This window comes from Pseudonaja textilis, chromosome 2 (genome assembly GCF_049901715.1).
Source record: "Pseudonaja textilis isolate UNSWEBS1 chromosome 2, rPseTex1.2, whole genome shotgun sequence".
Classification (NCBI taxonomy): Eukaryota; Metazoa; Chordata; class Lepidosauria; order Squamata; family Elapidae; genus Pseudonaja; species Pseudonaja textilis.
Window position 1 is genome coordinate 197,034,953 of NC_141991.1, and position 17,598 is coordinate 197,052,550.

Below are 17,598 nucleotides of genomic sequence, written 5' to 3' on the forward strand. Positions count from 1 at the left end.
CAAAGATTTCAGAAGTCTATAGAAAGATTATTGAGAGTTGTTTTTGAAGAAACAAATATCCAGGTTCAATTCAAGACAGGTTCAAAATCGATCTTCTGTCAGAATTGGCAAGGCAGGAATATCCTAACCAGTATTAATATTAGCTTTCCCGAGAGTCTAAAAATCTTTAGTTGCCAACTTAGTTTCCATTATTGCCAGATATACAAACGTAACTATTCTATTTGTGGACTTTTCTGTAACATGACAAACCAGCTATTAATTTGTTTTGTATTTCTTTAAAATATTTTTATCATGCTCTTGATATATAAAAGCTACAGTGACTTAACTAAGAATAGATATTCTATCTATATATTTGACACAATAAAAACAAAGACGAAGAAAAGAGAAGGAGAACAAGCAAAACCATGGCCCATTCTTAAAGTGATGTAATTCCTTGTCAGATAATTTCCAATATCAAGACATTTTCTAGGGTTTTTTTTGGCAAGTCTTGTGCTGCTTCTGTTTCTCCTTTGAGTTGTTTAGGACAAGGGTCTTCAAACTTGGCAAGTTTAAGACTTGTGGACTTCAACTCCCAAAATTCCTGAGCTAACATGACTGAAGAAGGAATTCTGGGAGTTGAAGTCCACAAGTCTTAAAGCTGTTAAGTTTGAAGACTTCTGGTATAGGATAATCAATTTTGACTCCTCTAATTCAACTATACTCCTTACTGCTGATGTTATATGTATTTAATTCCTCTTAAATATACCTGTGTGCGGTCACAAAATGTACTGTTATCTATTCCATAATCTGTGATAGGCTCCCTTCTTTTTTCTTTATTTAGAATTTTATGCATATCATCTTCCAGTCTATTGAAGAATTCGCCATCATTCAAGAGAGTATGTGGCGAGTTCAATTCCTGTAAAGAAACTATAATTAACTTCTAACAAAAACCACCCAGCAGCTAGACAATAATTGTTTTAAGGCTCATGGATCAATTTCAAAACAGAAGTTATAAATTCTTATCAAGAAATCCTACACTCATAGATTTAAATATAAACTGTCACTGTTGATCAAGTTGTAATAATTCCCCATGCTGTTAGATAATAGGATATGTATGATAAATGTGTCCAACTGCATTTGAATGTAATGCTGAACTAGAAATGTAAGAAGTTGTAATAAGCCTTAAAGCCACATATGTGTCCTCTCTTGTTTTATAGCTTTCCATCTATTTTAGATAAGCCACCTAAAACAAGAGTTCTTAAATTATACTGTGATCCCTAAAAGGAAAATGCATTTGTGGAGGCAAGGTAGAACCTTCACCCTGTGCTTTGTTATAGGCTTTATCAGGGCAAAATGAGAGTGAATTTTGACAGTACTTCTGCTTTGCTGCTACTAAGCCTGATCAGCTTTCAAACTAAAACAGAAATTTTGCACCTGCTCCCAAGCTCCTCATGATCTTTATTCATGGGGGAGTCATGACTTATGTGAGAACTTCTACCCTAAAAAGTACAGGTGGTCCTTGACTTATGATCACAATTGGGACCAGAATTTAAATTGCTAAAAAGGTGGTTAAGTAAGTCATGCTTGATTTTATGACTGTGTTTGCCACAGATGCTAAGCAAATCACTTCAGCTTTTAAATGAATCCAGAGTTCCCCATTACTTTGCTTGTCAGAAGCCGGCTGAGATTGCAAAAGGTGATCACATGACCCTGGAATGCTGCAACTGTTATAAATACATGCTAGTTGCCAAGCATCCAAATTTTGACCATCTAACCATGGGGATACTGCAATGGTTCTAAATGTGAGGACAGGTCATAATTATTTTTTTCAGTGCCACTGTAACTTGGAACAGTCATTAAATGAATGGTTGTTAGTCAAGGATTACCTGTAGCTAACATTAACTCTAATTTGTTGAAATGAAGCAGTGACATAATCAATAATTTTAAGCCTCTATGACTCAAACAAGGCTCCATTAAATTCAATCATAGTGTGTCTTGGAAAACTCATAGTCTGTCTTGGAAAACTCATAGTCCAAGGTTTGCTTATGTAATATTTGCAATGTGGACTCCAGTTAACAAGACATACATAATTAAGGCAGCCCTCAAACAAGGAAGAAAATGGTGGTGAATCAATAGAAGGTAAGGCATGAGCAAGCGTAATGGATACACAACAAACTGGAGCTTGCGATTATTATTTTGGACCTTAAAAAATCCTATTTTTTATTACATACTTATTCAGAAAAATGTTTAATCAGTCATTAATCACAGGTAAAGAATGTATAAGAAACAGAACTAAATAATTTGTACTGCTATTCATTTTAGTGTGAAATTTTTTTAAAAGCATTCCTATCTTTCTGGATTCTCGGTTATCTATATTTTCTGAACAAAAATGTAGTTTGGAATATTTGAGGTTGTGATGGAATGTAGTTGGCTGAATTCCCAGGAAAGAGGTATATTCCAGAGAAATAAGAGACAGCTCAATCTTGTTATTTTGTGTGAGAAAAAGCCTAAGTCACAAGTAGGGAAGAGTTCACAGGGTAATGGTAGATGCAGATATTAAAATACTTAGTCTGGTGAGATTCTGTCTATAGTGGAAACATAAAGAACTTCACGAGGAAGAATAATTACGTATTCTTGGTTTTAGGCCCAAAAGAGGTGCATTCATGCAGCATACTGATTTCAGGCCTTTAGAATGGTAGCATTCACTAGTTTTTTAGCCTTCCTCCCCTAGGAAACTAGCAAATATAATTGTTCCCATGATCACTCAGAAGGCCCCTTCTCCAAATTACGTTAGTTGATGAAGCAACCTTCCAAAGATCATAAGAATGGAGCCCACTTGCAGGATTGTACGAGATGGCCTTGATGAAAGACCATGCTGCACATCGACTGGGCCATGCCTGAAGCTGGAGAAAAAGGCAAAAATAAGTAGACCAAGATGTGAGGCTTTATTCCCAAGGCTCAACAACCCACATGATAGCTGGGACAACTGGGATTGCAGTCATTGAGCAAAGCAGTAAAATGGGTATCTTCTTAATGAGATTCCAGTCTCAATTGTAGTCGTAAGTTGAAGACTACCTGTATATCAAACTGTAGAGGTAGATGGAATGGTCTTTAACAGGAGGAAGAACTGCTATCAAAGCAGTGGTCAGGTAAGAAGAGCTTGAGGCTGGGCCAAGAAAACAATGTGAGAAATCATCTCAGACAAGCACCTCCCTAGTTCACACAAAGATAAAGTGAAGGAGGGAAAGAATACTCAAATTTGCAAGATTCTGTTACCATAGCTGTTACAATAAAATTAATCTGGACGTATAAGGTGTTTATTTATTAGTCTAGTCCAGAGGTCCCCAACCCCCAGTTCGTGGACTGGCACCGGGTGACAGCATGCTAGAAACCAGGTTGCATAAACAAGCAAAGCTCTATACACGGGATGCAGGCAGCACACAAAACCATGTCCCCTCTGGCCCATGGAAAAACCTTTCTCTGCGGAACTCGTCTCTGGTGCCCAAAAGATTTGGGGGTTACTGGTTTAGTCCAACTTGCTGGGCTGAGATAAAGTATTTCTCTGGGCTATCGAGGACAGGAGTGTTATATAAAAGAAAGTGTTCAGCAGTAACTTGCCATACATAATGTCACTAGAGGTTTAGAATAATTAATGTTATGTTAAACTCAAGATCTTACCTCTTGCCTTTTGGGAAAATGATCTGAAACATGAGAAATGTCACAGGTAAAATATTTAAATAAATCTGAAGCCCCCCCAAAATCAGATTTCAATACCATATATTTATAAAAATTATAATACAAGGTACCCTGAATTTAAAATCCTTGTTTCTTGATTTAACAGTTTCTTGAGTCTAAATACTAACCATTCAAATGGGAATATTAGAGAGTACCCGAGTAGTATTTTTGCACACTAACTGTAGAGGAAATAGAGATGTTTTGAACCTTGGTCTACAATCTCTTTTTGTTGCTTTCACTGGTAATACTGAGTGGGCATTGGAGGTTAAAAACTCCAGAATTCAAGAAAATAAAATTTTGGCCTGCCCTACTGAAGATGTGTCCAATTCAACTAAATTTCCAGCATCCATGAGTTTTCATTTAAATTCTAATCCATTAATTTGATTGTTCCTCTCATCAAAATCTGTTAATTTTCTTAGCTCTTAACAGTTAAATGGCCTTCAACATAAACCAAAAGACATTTGCTAAAAAAATATTTTTGTCTCTGAATTTTTAAAACATAACTGTCTTTATCTTGAGGAATGACCTTAGCTGGAAAACAATCTGGTGATTTGCCAGGAATTCTCAGCACCTTTCAAAAGCATAAACTAGTATATCTTCCTAAACTGTTTCTCTAAGTGAAGGATTACACTCTGCACTGACTTCTGAACTCCTGGATGATATACTTCACTCAGGTTCAATTGCTCTAAACTTTAAATGATGATCCATAAAGTAATAATAATAATAACTGACTCCTCAGTTATCCATGATCTTCCCAACCAAGTAATATATGCAATGTATTGAAGAATAATTAGAAGCTGCAAGGTTTCTGACATGGAATCCCTGTTCATAACATATTTCAGTTCTTTTCAAAAGCTTCTCTGGGTGCTTTCAGATTAGGACTGAGTTATTGCCTTGAACTTTAAAGGGATGTTAGCAGAATTAGCTTGGGAATGCTCTTATATGCTTTTCAATAGAAGGTGGAGAAGGGCATTCAAGAAAGATGGGTCAAAGTACATTTTCCTCTCTCTTTACTACATTCAGTTAAGTGGCCTTAATTGGAAGACCGTGTGCAATTCATATGTATTGTGATCACCAACTATCATTGCTTTCAGCATTTTTTAATATTTAATCTATTAGTTGTTAAAGTTTCTTAGTGGTTAAAAAGTGGGATGAATATGCCATGAAGTATTGATTACATAAATATAATATGTAAAACATGTAATATTTTACAACTAACAGCATTTTCAGTAATTTTAATATTTTCCATTAACTTCCTGAATGCAATTCCTTTTAATTGCCTTATAAATCAGTTTCTCCAGCCTGGCAAAAGTTCTAAGTTCTGAGCATTCTGGTTCACAATTAAAAATAGAAACATACCTATGTTAGAATCAGACTGAAAATCTTTTAAAGACACTTTGAGAGGTTTGTCTTTTCCTTGATGAATTTTTCGTTTCTCTTTTTTATGTATAGCCTTTGGTGGAAGAGATGTATTTTCAACACGTTCATATTCCTGTAACAGAATAAAAAAAATATTTTTTCTAATTATTTCAAAAATGTATATAATAAACTTCTATCAAAACAAAATTAAGCACAAAAAGGAAATACAATATATAGTATAACATTTTGATTGATACAATTTATTATTTTTGGATGTTTCTCCAAATAGGTGAACTCTATTTAGCATTATACAATGAATTGCACAACATTATGTAACATTATTATAAACATTATTTTCTTAATTTCCTGTTCACTTAATTGTCCCAAATGTTTTTACTCATCATAGGAAGTAGCTCTAGTCCTGCCTTAGGCATGAAAGCCAACTGGGTGACCTTGGACCCGTCATTTTCTTTCAGCTCAATCCATCTCACAGGATTGTTATTGTGGGGAAAATAGAAGGAGGAAGGAATATTTGGTATGTTTGCTGCCTTGAATTATTACAAAGTAATAAAAGTAGGATAAGAATCTAATAAATAAATAACTTCAAATATGATTCTATAGTTTTATTGTCATGAATGTATTACTTCAGTGAATAGAAATGTTCTTACAGGCCAAATAATTCAAATTTATCTTATATCTCTTAAATACTAAATATCAATGAGTCTAGCATTCTGTTGCCATAGTATCCAGCTAGATCCCATTCAAGGAAACAAAAGCTGGATATAAGTGTCATCATGAGTAGCCAATAATAGTTTGAACATCCATTAATTTCTCTAATAAGTTGCCTAAGTTATGTTTTCTGTATTATTGAATTCTGTAGATTAACCAAATTTTGTAGACTATAAAGAAGAAATGTGAAATTAAATTATTTGTGGACACAATAGTTCAGCTTCATTGTATATTATTGGGTTCTAAGGAATAACTTACGAGGGTTCATAATAACAACAATAATAAAAATGATCAGGCATCTATAGGCAAAATGAAACCACAGTCAAAACTTCCACCAGACTTTGTGCTTCATTTTTCCTGGACAAATACATAGGTATGATTCAAAGTTTGAGAAGACTGTCTAAGCCATGGGAAGGAATCAAATGGGGAATTAGCCTAGAATCCCTACAGGGCCCAAGAGGGCAAAGTCTGACCCACACACCCTTTCAAAATGCCACTGAACCTTATCTAGTTAGTCTCACCCAGATGTAAACTATATCTCTGAGAAGAATCCCGAGAAGTCTGTGTAATTCTAATAGGCTTGAGCTATAAACAGCTAATTGAACTCTTCATATGTAAGTCTGGTTGTCCGCGCCTTACATACTGTAATGTATTGCTTAAAATTTAATAATTTACTTATAAAAAGTGGTCTATTTAAATATTGATTGCAGAAACATAAAACCCATCTAATCACTTGTCATATTAATGGGCTCTATGAAGGAAGCTAACACAACACTTATAATTGTAAGAGTCACAATACCACAATGTTTAAGAATCTTCTAATTGCTTCTTAATCTTGTTTTGATAGAATTTTCTATAATTTTTTAATTTATATTTTTATTGGAGCAATTTATAAATGCTGTCAAATAGAATTATTCTATATGAATCATAACTTTTCTGGACTACATTGAGGGGGATATAAACAAAAAGGTACATATTGTTCTCTCTTATAATGCATGGTTAGTTTTACTTCTGGTCAAAATATTTGAAGAAAATATGAAAAATACCCAACGGTCTCTCACAATGAATCCTGCTGTGGTTTATTGTCCATATTTCCTATGGCATATAAATTAAGGCAACATAAGAAACTGATTATTTTTATTGTTAGTTGATAAATTTGTTACAGCAAGTCACTGAAAGCTATTCTACATCTTTCATTACTGCAGTGGCACTTAGAAGCATGAGAAATTGCTATGGGTGAAAAACTGACACAATAAAGAACTGAGCATGGATGCCTGTATTTCTCCATTGGTCTACAAACCTGGGATTGCTTGGTGGTGGTGGTGCCAATGCGGTAGTAACCAGTTACAATTATGCTTAGCTTGCAAATCTAGAAAAATTGAACTAGGAGCTACAATCTGCAAATTTAGCACTTCAACTTCTTCTCATATTTCTTATATTTGATTTTGTATTTTTTGTTTTTCAAAAGAATATGAAAGCATCAAGTACCTGAAACCTGTCACTCAAAATAAGTCCATCTATTTTCTGTAACTCCAGATTTCAACTGAACACCAGAAAAAAAAAACTCCCTTAAGAACAATTCAGTAATAGAATGTTCAGTGAGGTAGAACTTTATGTCTATAGCTAGTATATTCAAGCAGAGTATGGATCACTACCAATTAAGGATACTTTAATTTTTGCATATAATAATTGTATGCCTTACACAGCCCAAACAATTGTTTTAACTCTTTCAATTCTATGCTTTAAAAAAATTAGAAGCAAAGGTATCCAATAGGCAGCATCTTAATAAACATGGACATTAACAACCAAATGGCTGCTCAGATATATCCAGTGAGAATACCAATGTTAGTGTTGCCAGAGTAGAAACACTGAGGGTTTTCTTGGGGAAAGAACAAAAACATGTCAACTATAGGTGCCCAGATTTATTTTGATAAAAAGAAAAAAAGGATTACAAAGAAAAAGGTTATCTACACAACTGAACATCCTGAATATTTCTGAGACACTTTGAGAGCCTTACATACATCCAGAGTGTGCCTTCCCTCCTGGTTCAACATGATGGACAAACTCCAAAATCTTAGCTGTAATCACCTCTTTGCAATAGTAAGCTGTAGCCCTTCCCTAATTGCATCATTCAGAAAACAAAAGAAATATGACATCTGATAGGTAATTTTACCTTTTCTCTTATGACAAAGAAACAAAAAGTTCTAGTGATTTCATAGCTCTTTAATGTGTTTCCATCTCAGTGCCTTAGACGTCTGTAAAACTCCACTCTCACCTACTTGTGCCTTAAATATGTGCTGTTCAGTCTTCAGTCATGAAGGTTCAGCCATTCTGTATCCAGATGGAAGGACCTTGGCCAAATATCTTGCAACTGGCAGCTGCTTCATTCCTGTTGATATGAGTCTTTGCAGTTACATTGTCACCAATATCAGTATATGCTTGCCCCTCAGCCCAAACAGGAAAGCCAGTACTTCTTATCACTTTACACTATGGGAATCTGAGGTAAATGCCCTGTTTTGTGCCAGTAAGCCCTCCCAATATATATTCCTCAGCTTTTGATACTAATAATTCTTTTACTCTGTTATTTCTCCCCCTTAAGGGGATCGTCCTTCTCAAAAACTGTTGATGTCCATCATGTCAGAGAAGCTTTCATTTAGACAAGACTCTGATGAGTAGCACTTGTAGCACTGAAAGACAATACTCCATTTAGGTGATGATTCTTTGGTCTTGATTCCCTACCAATGAGGGCAGGAAAATGAGGTTTAAAATACAGGATGAGAGAACTTCTCTAATTGCAGAGCTATCTTCTTCAAGGAAACTGTGGAATCTGCTATATTTTATTGAAACACCATGAGATTCCCAATATCCAAGATGTGAAATTAAGATGGACAGCAGTTTTGTAACTATCTTGGAAGCTGAGGAGAACTCAAAGGGTGAGGATGTGCACTGAAATGCATTTGATACATTAACCAGAGAAACTTGCAATGTCTTCAAAGGGTGGAAGTCTATGAGATCACCAAAGTGATAAAGTCTCCTTTCAATAAGCACATTCGAAAGATCTGAACATCTCCATACAAATTGATTTAATTTTCATGCTTCTTGAGGTCTTTAGAACGTAATAGGATTCTTCCATTCCATTTTCTTGGGACTAAAACAAAAATTGAACATATGCCTGAGATCCTGTTGTTTGAAGGAAGTGCTGCTTATCGGATGAATGGCACTTTTATTTCTTTTAAAATTTTAAAGAGAGGAAAAAGTTTTGAATTTTTGAAAACAGTTCAAAAGCACAACCCTCCTTGACAGTGCATGGGCTCAATGATCTAACATAAACACTTCACAGGAGACTACAAACTACTAAAATCTTTCCTACTACTAAGCATAGGGTATCATGCTAAATTCTATCATTTACTGGACCTTTAGGAATCAGGCTTTGGGACTGGTTTTTATTCTTGCTGCTCATTTTACCTTCATTGTATTATTTGAATTGTTTAGCCCAGTAGTTTTTATACTTTTCATTACATGTTCATAAGAAAGGAAAATAATTATTGGGTGATTATAAGCATAAAAATAATCTAACTTGAAGAAAAAGGGTAAAAATCTCTGCCACCATGTTCACTATTTCTGCTTCTTGGCTGAAATGTAATGGAGAAAAAGTAATTCTAGTCATTTTTCAGTTCTTCTTATACTCTCTTTATTTGATATTTCAACATGCATGTCATGAAGAATTTCCAAAGACACTATTCCCCATTAAGGAGAATAATTTCTTTAATAAGAAATTCTGCCACATCATTAGCTGTCATAGCTTTTGGAGAAGCTTATGTGATATCTCCACATAGGAAGCTCAGTCAAAAAGTCTAGCACTGCCTTCTAGAGTATGTAGGAAGAGAACCTAGTCATATGTCCCCTGCTGTAAGAAAGCAGTTCATTCTCTGAAAAGAAAACATGTATTACAGTTGTTGACTTAATGACTAAGTCTGAAGCTTACAGGATTTGAGAACAAAAGCTTCCTGTCATCAGAATTCCTTATGGCCTCATTTTTATCCCTGAAACCCCTGGTACCAGAGCCCATCACAGCTACTAGACAATTGATCACAACCTATAGCTATTGGGTTATATCCCAATGGATACTTATGGGGTTTCTTAGCCTGGTAGAGGGTAATTTGATCAAGAGAGGCTTACTCTACTGGCTATAAATAAGGAAGATGAGGACCCAAGGAATTGATTTCTGAAGAACTGTGCTTCTCCAACTGCCCCTTGTAATCTGTTTTCACTACTCAGTTAATGTGTAAATAGTTATTGAACACTGGAAAGTCTTGCAGAGAATTCTTTTCTGAGAAACAAAATTTTACTGGAAGCTGAAACTTCATCTCAGATGGCTCTACATCTTCCCAAATAAAAACTATAATGTCTTGAATCACCTTATCAGAAAACATTTAGAATTTTTTTCACTCTCTTATCTATTGGAAATATAAGAGAATTTGGGAAGAAAACCAAAAGGAACCTCAAACAAGAGACTGTTGGGCTAATTAAACTACTGGATCGGTTTTGCAGCAATTTTGCTGCTAGAGCCTCCTTATATCTGCAAGTTGAATTGTGATCAGCTAGGTCTTAGCATTTTTTAATCTTCTTCCCTTATCAATTCCTTCATGGTAGATGGTTTATTCAGTCTTATGACTCTGAGTGGAAGAATCCCTAATCTCAAATCAAAAAGGGCAGAGCTGCTGCTCAAAAATGTTACCTAAGCAAATCCTCTCTTTCAAACCTTATCTATTTTCAAACACAATTCAGTCAGTATTCTGAGTATGTTTATCAGTATCCTGATTAAGTACACTTATCACTAACTCAGCAGAGCCACACTAACTGGTCACTGTGCCATCTGGACCTTCTGCATCACAGCAAACAGCAGTGACTCTTTACTGAACAAACAATCAAAGCACACAGGTTTTGCTTCCTTTTTTCTTCTCCTGACTTGGGACTTATCTCCAACCCTAGCCATGTAATTGGAAATTTCTGTTTGAATGTCTAAAATATATGCAGAAGTATATGTTTTGACTTCCTCCTTGGAACGTCTATTATACTATTGTAAATTCAAGGCCCAATTAATCCCTCATAGTTTACACTGAGTTCTTAGCAAAAAGGTATTTTAAAGAGAGAAAATGATATAGCTAGGAAATGTTTATAGGTATTTTTTAAAATTAAGATTCTTTTTTAACGGTAGGTAGGTAGGTAGATAGATGTTTGAGTATTTCTACTATTATGCTGGGAATACTTTTCCTACTAAAACAGAAGTCAATCTTATTACAATATTATTATTACAAAGACTTTTATAATTTATTTTTACAAAATCAGTTACATAACTAGCAACGGAACACCTGCCACCCATATTTTGAACTGTGATCTAAAATTAGAGAAGATCTAATTACATTTTGTTACTCTAATTCCATTACCATACTGAAAAACAACTCTTTTATAGATTACTTTCTTTTACATGGGACATTAGAAACTGATAATTGTATTTTCTGCAAGCACCAGAAGAATCCCCTGCTATATGCAATAAATCAGAAAAGGCCCAATACATTTGTAATAGAAAGGCAGTATCACTGGTTTTCAGGAACAAGTTTCACACTGTTGTATATATTTTATTCATCTTTCCCCTGCCCTAAACAAAAATTGTAGTTTGTTGTTCTCAGACAAATTAAACCAGAAGGCCAAGTTTGTTGTTTGTTTATAGAACCTGATATTTTTTGGACAACCAAGCAGAATCCCAGACTTTATGTAACAGAAAGCTAACATTTCTTAATTTATTAATTCTAATAATTAGAACAAAACCGAAATGAGAAGAAAGTAGGTGTACTAATGCACAGCTGGCTAATATGTTAGTTCTAATTTATGGTTCTATGATTTGATTAGTATTTTTCAGATGAAATGATAAATGCCTATAGTTTACTGAAAAAATCTGTTTAGCATACACATTGTTTAAATTGAAATTATATAATTTATATTAATATTGTTTTAACTGATTCAGGCATTTTATAGTTTTCAATTTTATAACACTATATTTTAATATAAGCTATGACAAAATATTAATGTTTCCTTCTCTTCTGATGTTTTTATATTCACACATAATTTTTGTCAATGGATGTTTAAAAAGAACATTGAGGCTAGGTTGGTAAACCAGTTTATTTAATCAATTCATGTTGAATCATATAAAACCTGTACGTGTATGTACAGGTAGTCTTTAGGACTGGACTCGCTGGCAATTGGGACTGGAAATTCCACTGTTACACGATGTGGCTGTGAACAATACATGACCACATTGCTTAGTAGTGGTAATCCCGGCAGTGCTGGTTGCTATTGTAACCCCAGGACTGTATGGCTTGTTAAACAAGGAACTCACTTGACCATGACATGAGAAGAGATAGGTGTTGGCAAGCCAGCTGGCAGTTGAGAGCTATGGGTGTGTGAGTGCCACAGGCAGTCAGGTGTTGCGGGCAGGCACTATGAAATGTGAGCGGGTAGAACCTATAGAATACAAGTAGGCAGTGAACATCAGGCGAGAATGGGAACGACTTGTGACCCTTCTGCCATTTTCCCCATCAATTTTGAGGGAAGCCAGCATAGAAGGTCATACATGGCAGTGATATGACCACAGAAACCTGAAAGTGTTTTAAGTACAAGCCAGCTGTCTGTACTGCAGTTGCATGACTGCAGGGGACACTGTGAGGGCTGCACCTTCGACGAAAATCAAAATCCCACCTTTGTTCAACACCGTCATAAGTCAGTGAATGAGTGGTTATAATCTGAGAACTATCTATATTAAGGAAGGAAATTTAAAAAATATTTTCTTTTTTTAGTGCAAGAAAAACAAAGTCCTAACTCGAACTGAGGCTTTCTTTCCTGACCCAATATTTAAATACTTTTAAGCTGCTCAAAACTTTTGTACATTAAGAAAATAACTGATATTATGATAGATCCAGGATTTTGAATGGATATTTATTATGCTTTAATCTTAAAGTGAAAGTAAGAAATACCTTTCTGTGTTCTTCATATTCCAGTTTGCTTAAAAGTAAAGCTTTTTCAAGGTCTGCTTCAAACATTTCAGAAGTCAGCTGAAAAAACAAGGCAGAAAAGCAGATGTTGTGACAAAACATTTATTTCACTATACATACCCTTTAATTTAAAACTATTCTTTGATGAAGTGGACTCAGACTATTTTTCACTGTCCTTTACTGTATTCCTTAAGTGAAATTAAGAAGACCAGAACAAGAATGGTAAAATCTTGCTCCTGTAAAATAAATGTATATAGCAGCATGTGTATAAATACCATGTATGCTGGATCTACAAAACATTTTTCTCATCATTGATGTCTTTAGTAAGATTTTGTAGAGAATAGTAAAGGCAATTGTGGTACAGCTATTGATGCTGAAATGTTCTACATTCAAAAATATAACAACATACATTCTGAATTAAGGAAGACTTTGCTGTAACTCAGGCTTCTCTAAAATAGTCTATCTGAATGTCAAAAGGTCAATAAACGGGGAACAACAGGAACAGATTGAACTTGGAAGAGTGTAGTGATTTATGACTAAAATTCACCAATCTCCAACCAAATCAGTATCCATTTTGATGGTCATCAGCTGCACCCTTCCCATTAATGATATCAAAATACAAGTTTAAAGAGGTATGTTAAATCCTGTATTTTTTCATATTTCAAATATTACTTATTTTTATGAAGATTATTATGTATTATACTGTAGTTGCTATTATTATTATTCATAAAGTATTTTTTGCATAAAATTTATGTTTGGGGATTGATAAACAACCTTAAACTTAAGAGGTTGATGAGCTGAAAGATTTGGGGATCCCTACTCTAAATAAATTTGCTCAAGATTGCAGCCAGTTGCTTACTAATTCTATGCATGTATCCATAAGGACTGCTTTCAGTATATCCAAACCTTAGGTTGCAGTTTTATATATAATTTTTTGGAAGAAGATCTAAGCAGCACAAGAGCCAATGTGATATAGTGATTATAGAAATAGCAATAGCACTTAAGACTTATATACCACTTTATAGTGCTTTACAGCCCTCTCTAAGCGGTTGAGAGAGTCAGCATATTGCCCCAACAATTTGGGTCCTCATTTTACCCACCTCGGAAGGATGGAAGGCTGAGTCAACATTGAGCCTGGTAGGATTTGAACTGCCAAATTGTAGGCAGCTGGCTGCAGCATAAGTAGCTTGCAGTACTGCACTCTAACCACTGCGCCACAGAGACTCCTATTATGATGCTAGGTTGGCATTGGAGAGTCATGAGTTCAAGTCTTATGTTCAGTCACAGAACCACACAAGGTGACTTTGGGGCAGCCACTCTCTCTCTTAAGGCCAACCTGCTTAAAGTTGTAGCTATGGCAAAATAATGAAGGAGTGCTAGAATTTGGCAGTAATATATTGAAAAATAAAATACTAAAGTACCTGCTCATCTCTTTGTCTCCACTGTTGCCAATCCTCTTCCTGGGAGTCTTTCCTCCCTGTGTGATTGAAAGCTTGTTCGTGCAGAGAAAAGCAGACTCCATGGGAGGCTTTTGGAGGAATTTTTTTAAAAGCAAGATTTCTGAGCTAAAAAAAATGAGAAGAATGAACTATTTTCACATATGAAGAATGACTCACTAAACTATTTTCACAGTTTAACTGTATGGTGATCTATTTTTCTTAAGATAATTTGTTTTTGTTTTTGTTTTTCAATTTAACCCACACTTAACCTCATTTGCTTCACTCTGCTGTTGCTCCTTCTTTTTCCTCCTCTTTTCCTTTCTCTTTTCATTTATAGTCGACTTGTTGCCTGCAGTTTGTGTCTTTCCACCACTCTGATTACTTCTTCCCTTTCCAGATTCTGAATCAGAGCCACTGCCACTATCAACTTGCAATAGAGCAAATCTAGATGCAGTTGTAGGGACTGAACTAATTACAGCAGAAGCCATTTTAGTGCTGCAAGTGTCTGAAAACAGATCTCCAAATCACGGTATTCCCTGGAACAAGAAGAATATAACAGTAAATTACGGACTCCTTATGGTTCAGCATAAATAGAATGACAATCATAGCAATTTTGACCAGGCATAGAAACTTAGCATGATCAAAACCCTAAAAGTACATTTCAATCTTAACTTGTGTAAGATATAGGAAAATAATTGATAATTTTTCAGTAAGTTGTATTACCGAGTATAATTGTATCCTGGAAGGTTCTAAATCAGTGTTCTCCAAACTTGGCAACTGTAAGATATGGGAACTTCAACTCCTAAAATTTTCAGAATGCTGACTGAGGAATTCTGGGAGTTGAAGTCCACATATTTTACAATTAAGTTTGAAAAAAACTTCTTTTGCTAAGAAAACTGCAAATATTTTTATAATTAATATGACCAGAAGTATTTTTTCCCCCAAAAACCATTCTAGGAAGCTTGCATAAATGGTAGGAATTTTTCACAGAAAAAAAATACATAAAATAAAAATAAAGATACTTAAAGGGGAAAATGAAATCTCAAAATAATTATTGGAAAATATAAAGCAAAGACGCATGAGGTGATGAGCATTTATTTTCCTGGCATTTATTTATTTGTTAGTTTTTTTTACCCTGCCTTTATGGTTGGGAACTCAAGACAGTATATAAAACTCTCTCTTCTTAAAATATTAAGTCATAATGCAGACATAGCAATGCTGCTTCTTCAAACTTGCCATTCAATTTAGATGATGAACAATTACTGTGAGAGTAGCTGCTGTCACTTTATTCTTAGTGAGAACTATAAAAGTGTCTTCATGGATTGTTTCCAGTGACTTGCATAAAAATATAGATTTTAATTGAGTTATCTGGAAATATGATGTTGATGCTTTAATGATTCAATTAGAAAGATATATAATTATCTTTATATAGCTAACACAGAAATAAAAATAATAAAAATACGGTTTATACTAAATTTTGCATTATCTGAATCTGAGAGAAGTTCCATATTGTTTTACAAAAATAAATAAGACATAGATGCTTTGTCCTCTTTCTGGTGAAAGCAAATAACAGATTATTTCTGTATCTTTGATCTTCAACTGAGAATAAATGCTATAGCCAGGGTGATATTCTCCTATTTTTTCCAGATACTGTATTTCAGATGCTGCCATTTAATAAGCTAGTTTATATTTATGTTTCAAACCAAGTGTTAATTTTTTTGTCTCCAGGAATGTTCACAAAACTTTTACTATTTTTGCTTCCAATTTCTTTTTAAAAAAATTATTTAAATATTTTATATTTCTTGTCAAGAAATACTAAGTCAAAAAATGTACATAAATAACATAAAATGAGCATTAAACATACATATCTATATATTTTAACACCCTTCATGGACTGAATTGGAAAGTCTTCCAAAAATTTCTCAAAAATGAATGGGAATTTATTTTATTATTGAAATAGCTCACCAAAGCTGAAATCTTTTTTAAAAATCTGTTAAAACAGTTAATTAGTAGGAACTATCCAGTTAAAATAATCCTTTTGTTACTGCATTTGAAAGAAAACGTCTTCACCAAAAGCCTTAGACCAAGTATTTACTGTTTACAGATAGGAGGGCATAGACAATCTAGCCCAAAATAATGCTTGAAGTTGTGCTGTAAGAGAATAAGTGCCAAGAGCTATCAGCTAGCTCATTCTTGGTCAGCAGAACATTATACTACCATGAAATTAGATGCCCCATTGCTGATGCCTCTCCTCTTTCTTCCTTCGAGGCAATAGGTAACACAAACGAATTTTTTACTACTAGCTACTGTCCTGTAAGTAGACAGTTTCTTAATGTGAGGAAAACGCTGCTGTAACCACTTATATCACAGCTGTTTTAAACCCATTTCACCCCTAGGCTGGGAATGAGATAAATCAAGGCTAAAGGCAACACTTTGGGGCAAGACCATCCCTTTTTCCCTTCCATAAAAAAAAGGTGAAGAGTTCCGAACTTGAACCGTTAGAGAGAACGCCCTCAGCATTTACTCCAATACTTTTTGAAAGCAGCTCTGCTTGCTCAAATCAACAAATTAGGGCCTTTTTCTCCTCAGGAAGATGATGGCCTGGCTATCATCAAGCTTTAACCTCGGGAGTTTTGCAAGTAATCGATTGTGGCTCCTTGTATTGCTGCCTTCCGAGAGCGCCTTTGCACAGATTCAATCCTGGTCGTGAAAGGAAAAGGCGCCCCTATTCCTTCTGAAAATAAAAATTAACGGGGTTCTTTTGCTCCAGGACCGGGTCACTTCCAATAAACACGGCCAGGGCCAGACCGATCTACAGCCATTCCAGCGAGCCTTGGGCGTCCTCGCCTCCCCTCTCTTCGCCGCCCCCCCCCCCGCCCCACCATTTGCTTTCTCCTTTCACCGAGAGGGGTGGGGGCGCAGGCATTTCTTGCTCTTTCGGCTCTTTTCGAGGGGGGCTCCACACAGAAGCGGTAAAGGAGAGAAGTAAGAGCCCTCACCCGCCTTTCTGAGCCCAAAAGCCGCTCTCGGGTGACGGGGCGACGGCGGCTTCTCTGCAGGCTAAGCGGGCAGTTGCCGGCGTCTAGAAAACGGCTCGGACGTTATGGGCGCCAGAGAGCTCGCGGAGACGGCGGGCTGGCGAACAGCAGCGGCGGCGCCAGGAGGAACGGCCGACGGGGGCGCGCGGAGAAGCGACAGGGTTTTTGCAAGCGGGAGCGCGCGGACGTACTTCGCTCGGGCGCTCGCTCGCAGAGTTTGTTTACGTCTCGAGTCGGCCGGCTGGTATACAATACCAGAAAGCGGCAGCG

The 17,598-nt window shown here is 35.6% G+C and overlaps 1 protein-coding gene across 1 annotated transcript; it reads right to left on the reverse strand.

The window, feature by feature from the left end:
* Positions 1-656: 656 nt before the first annotated feature.
* Positions 657-17,580, reverse strand: GKAP1 (G kinase anchoring protein 1). Its single transcript, XM_087926769.1, has 7 exons — positions 17,290-17,580; positions 14,560-14,826; positions 14,273-14,416; positions 12,834-12,911; positions 5,074-5,206; positions 3,658-3,680; positions 657-895 (listed from the first exon to the last, which is right to left on the reverse strand). Exons 2-7 carry the CDS (start codon positions 14,776-14,778, stop codon positions 716-718), a joined length of 777 nt encoding a protein of 258 aa, XP_087782895.1. The 5' UTR covers positions 14,779-14,826; positions 17,290-17,580; the 3' UTR covers positions 657-715.
* Between the last annotated feature and the right edge of the window lie 18 nt (positions 17,581-17,598).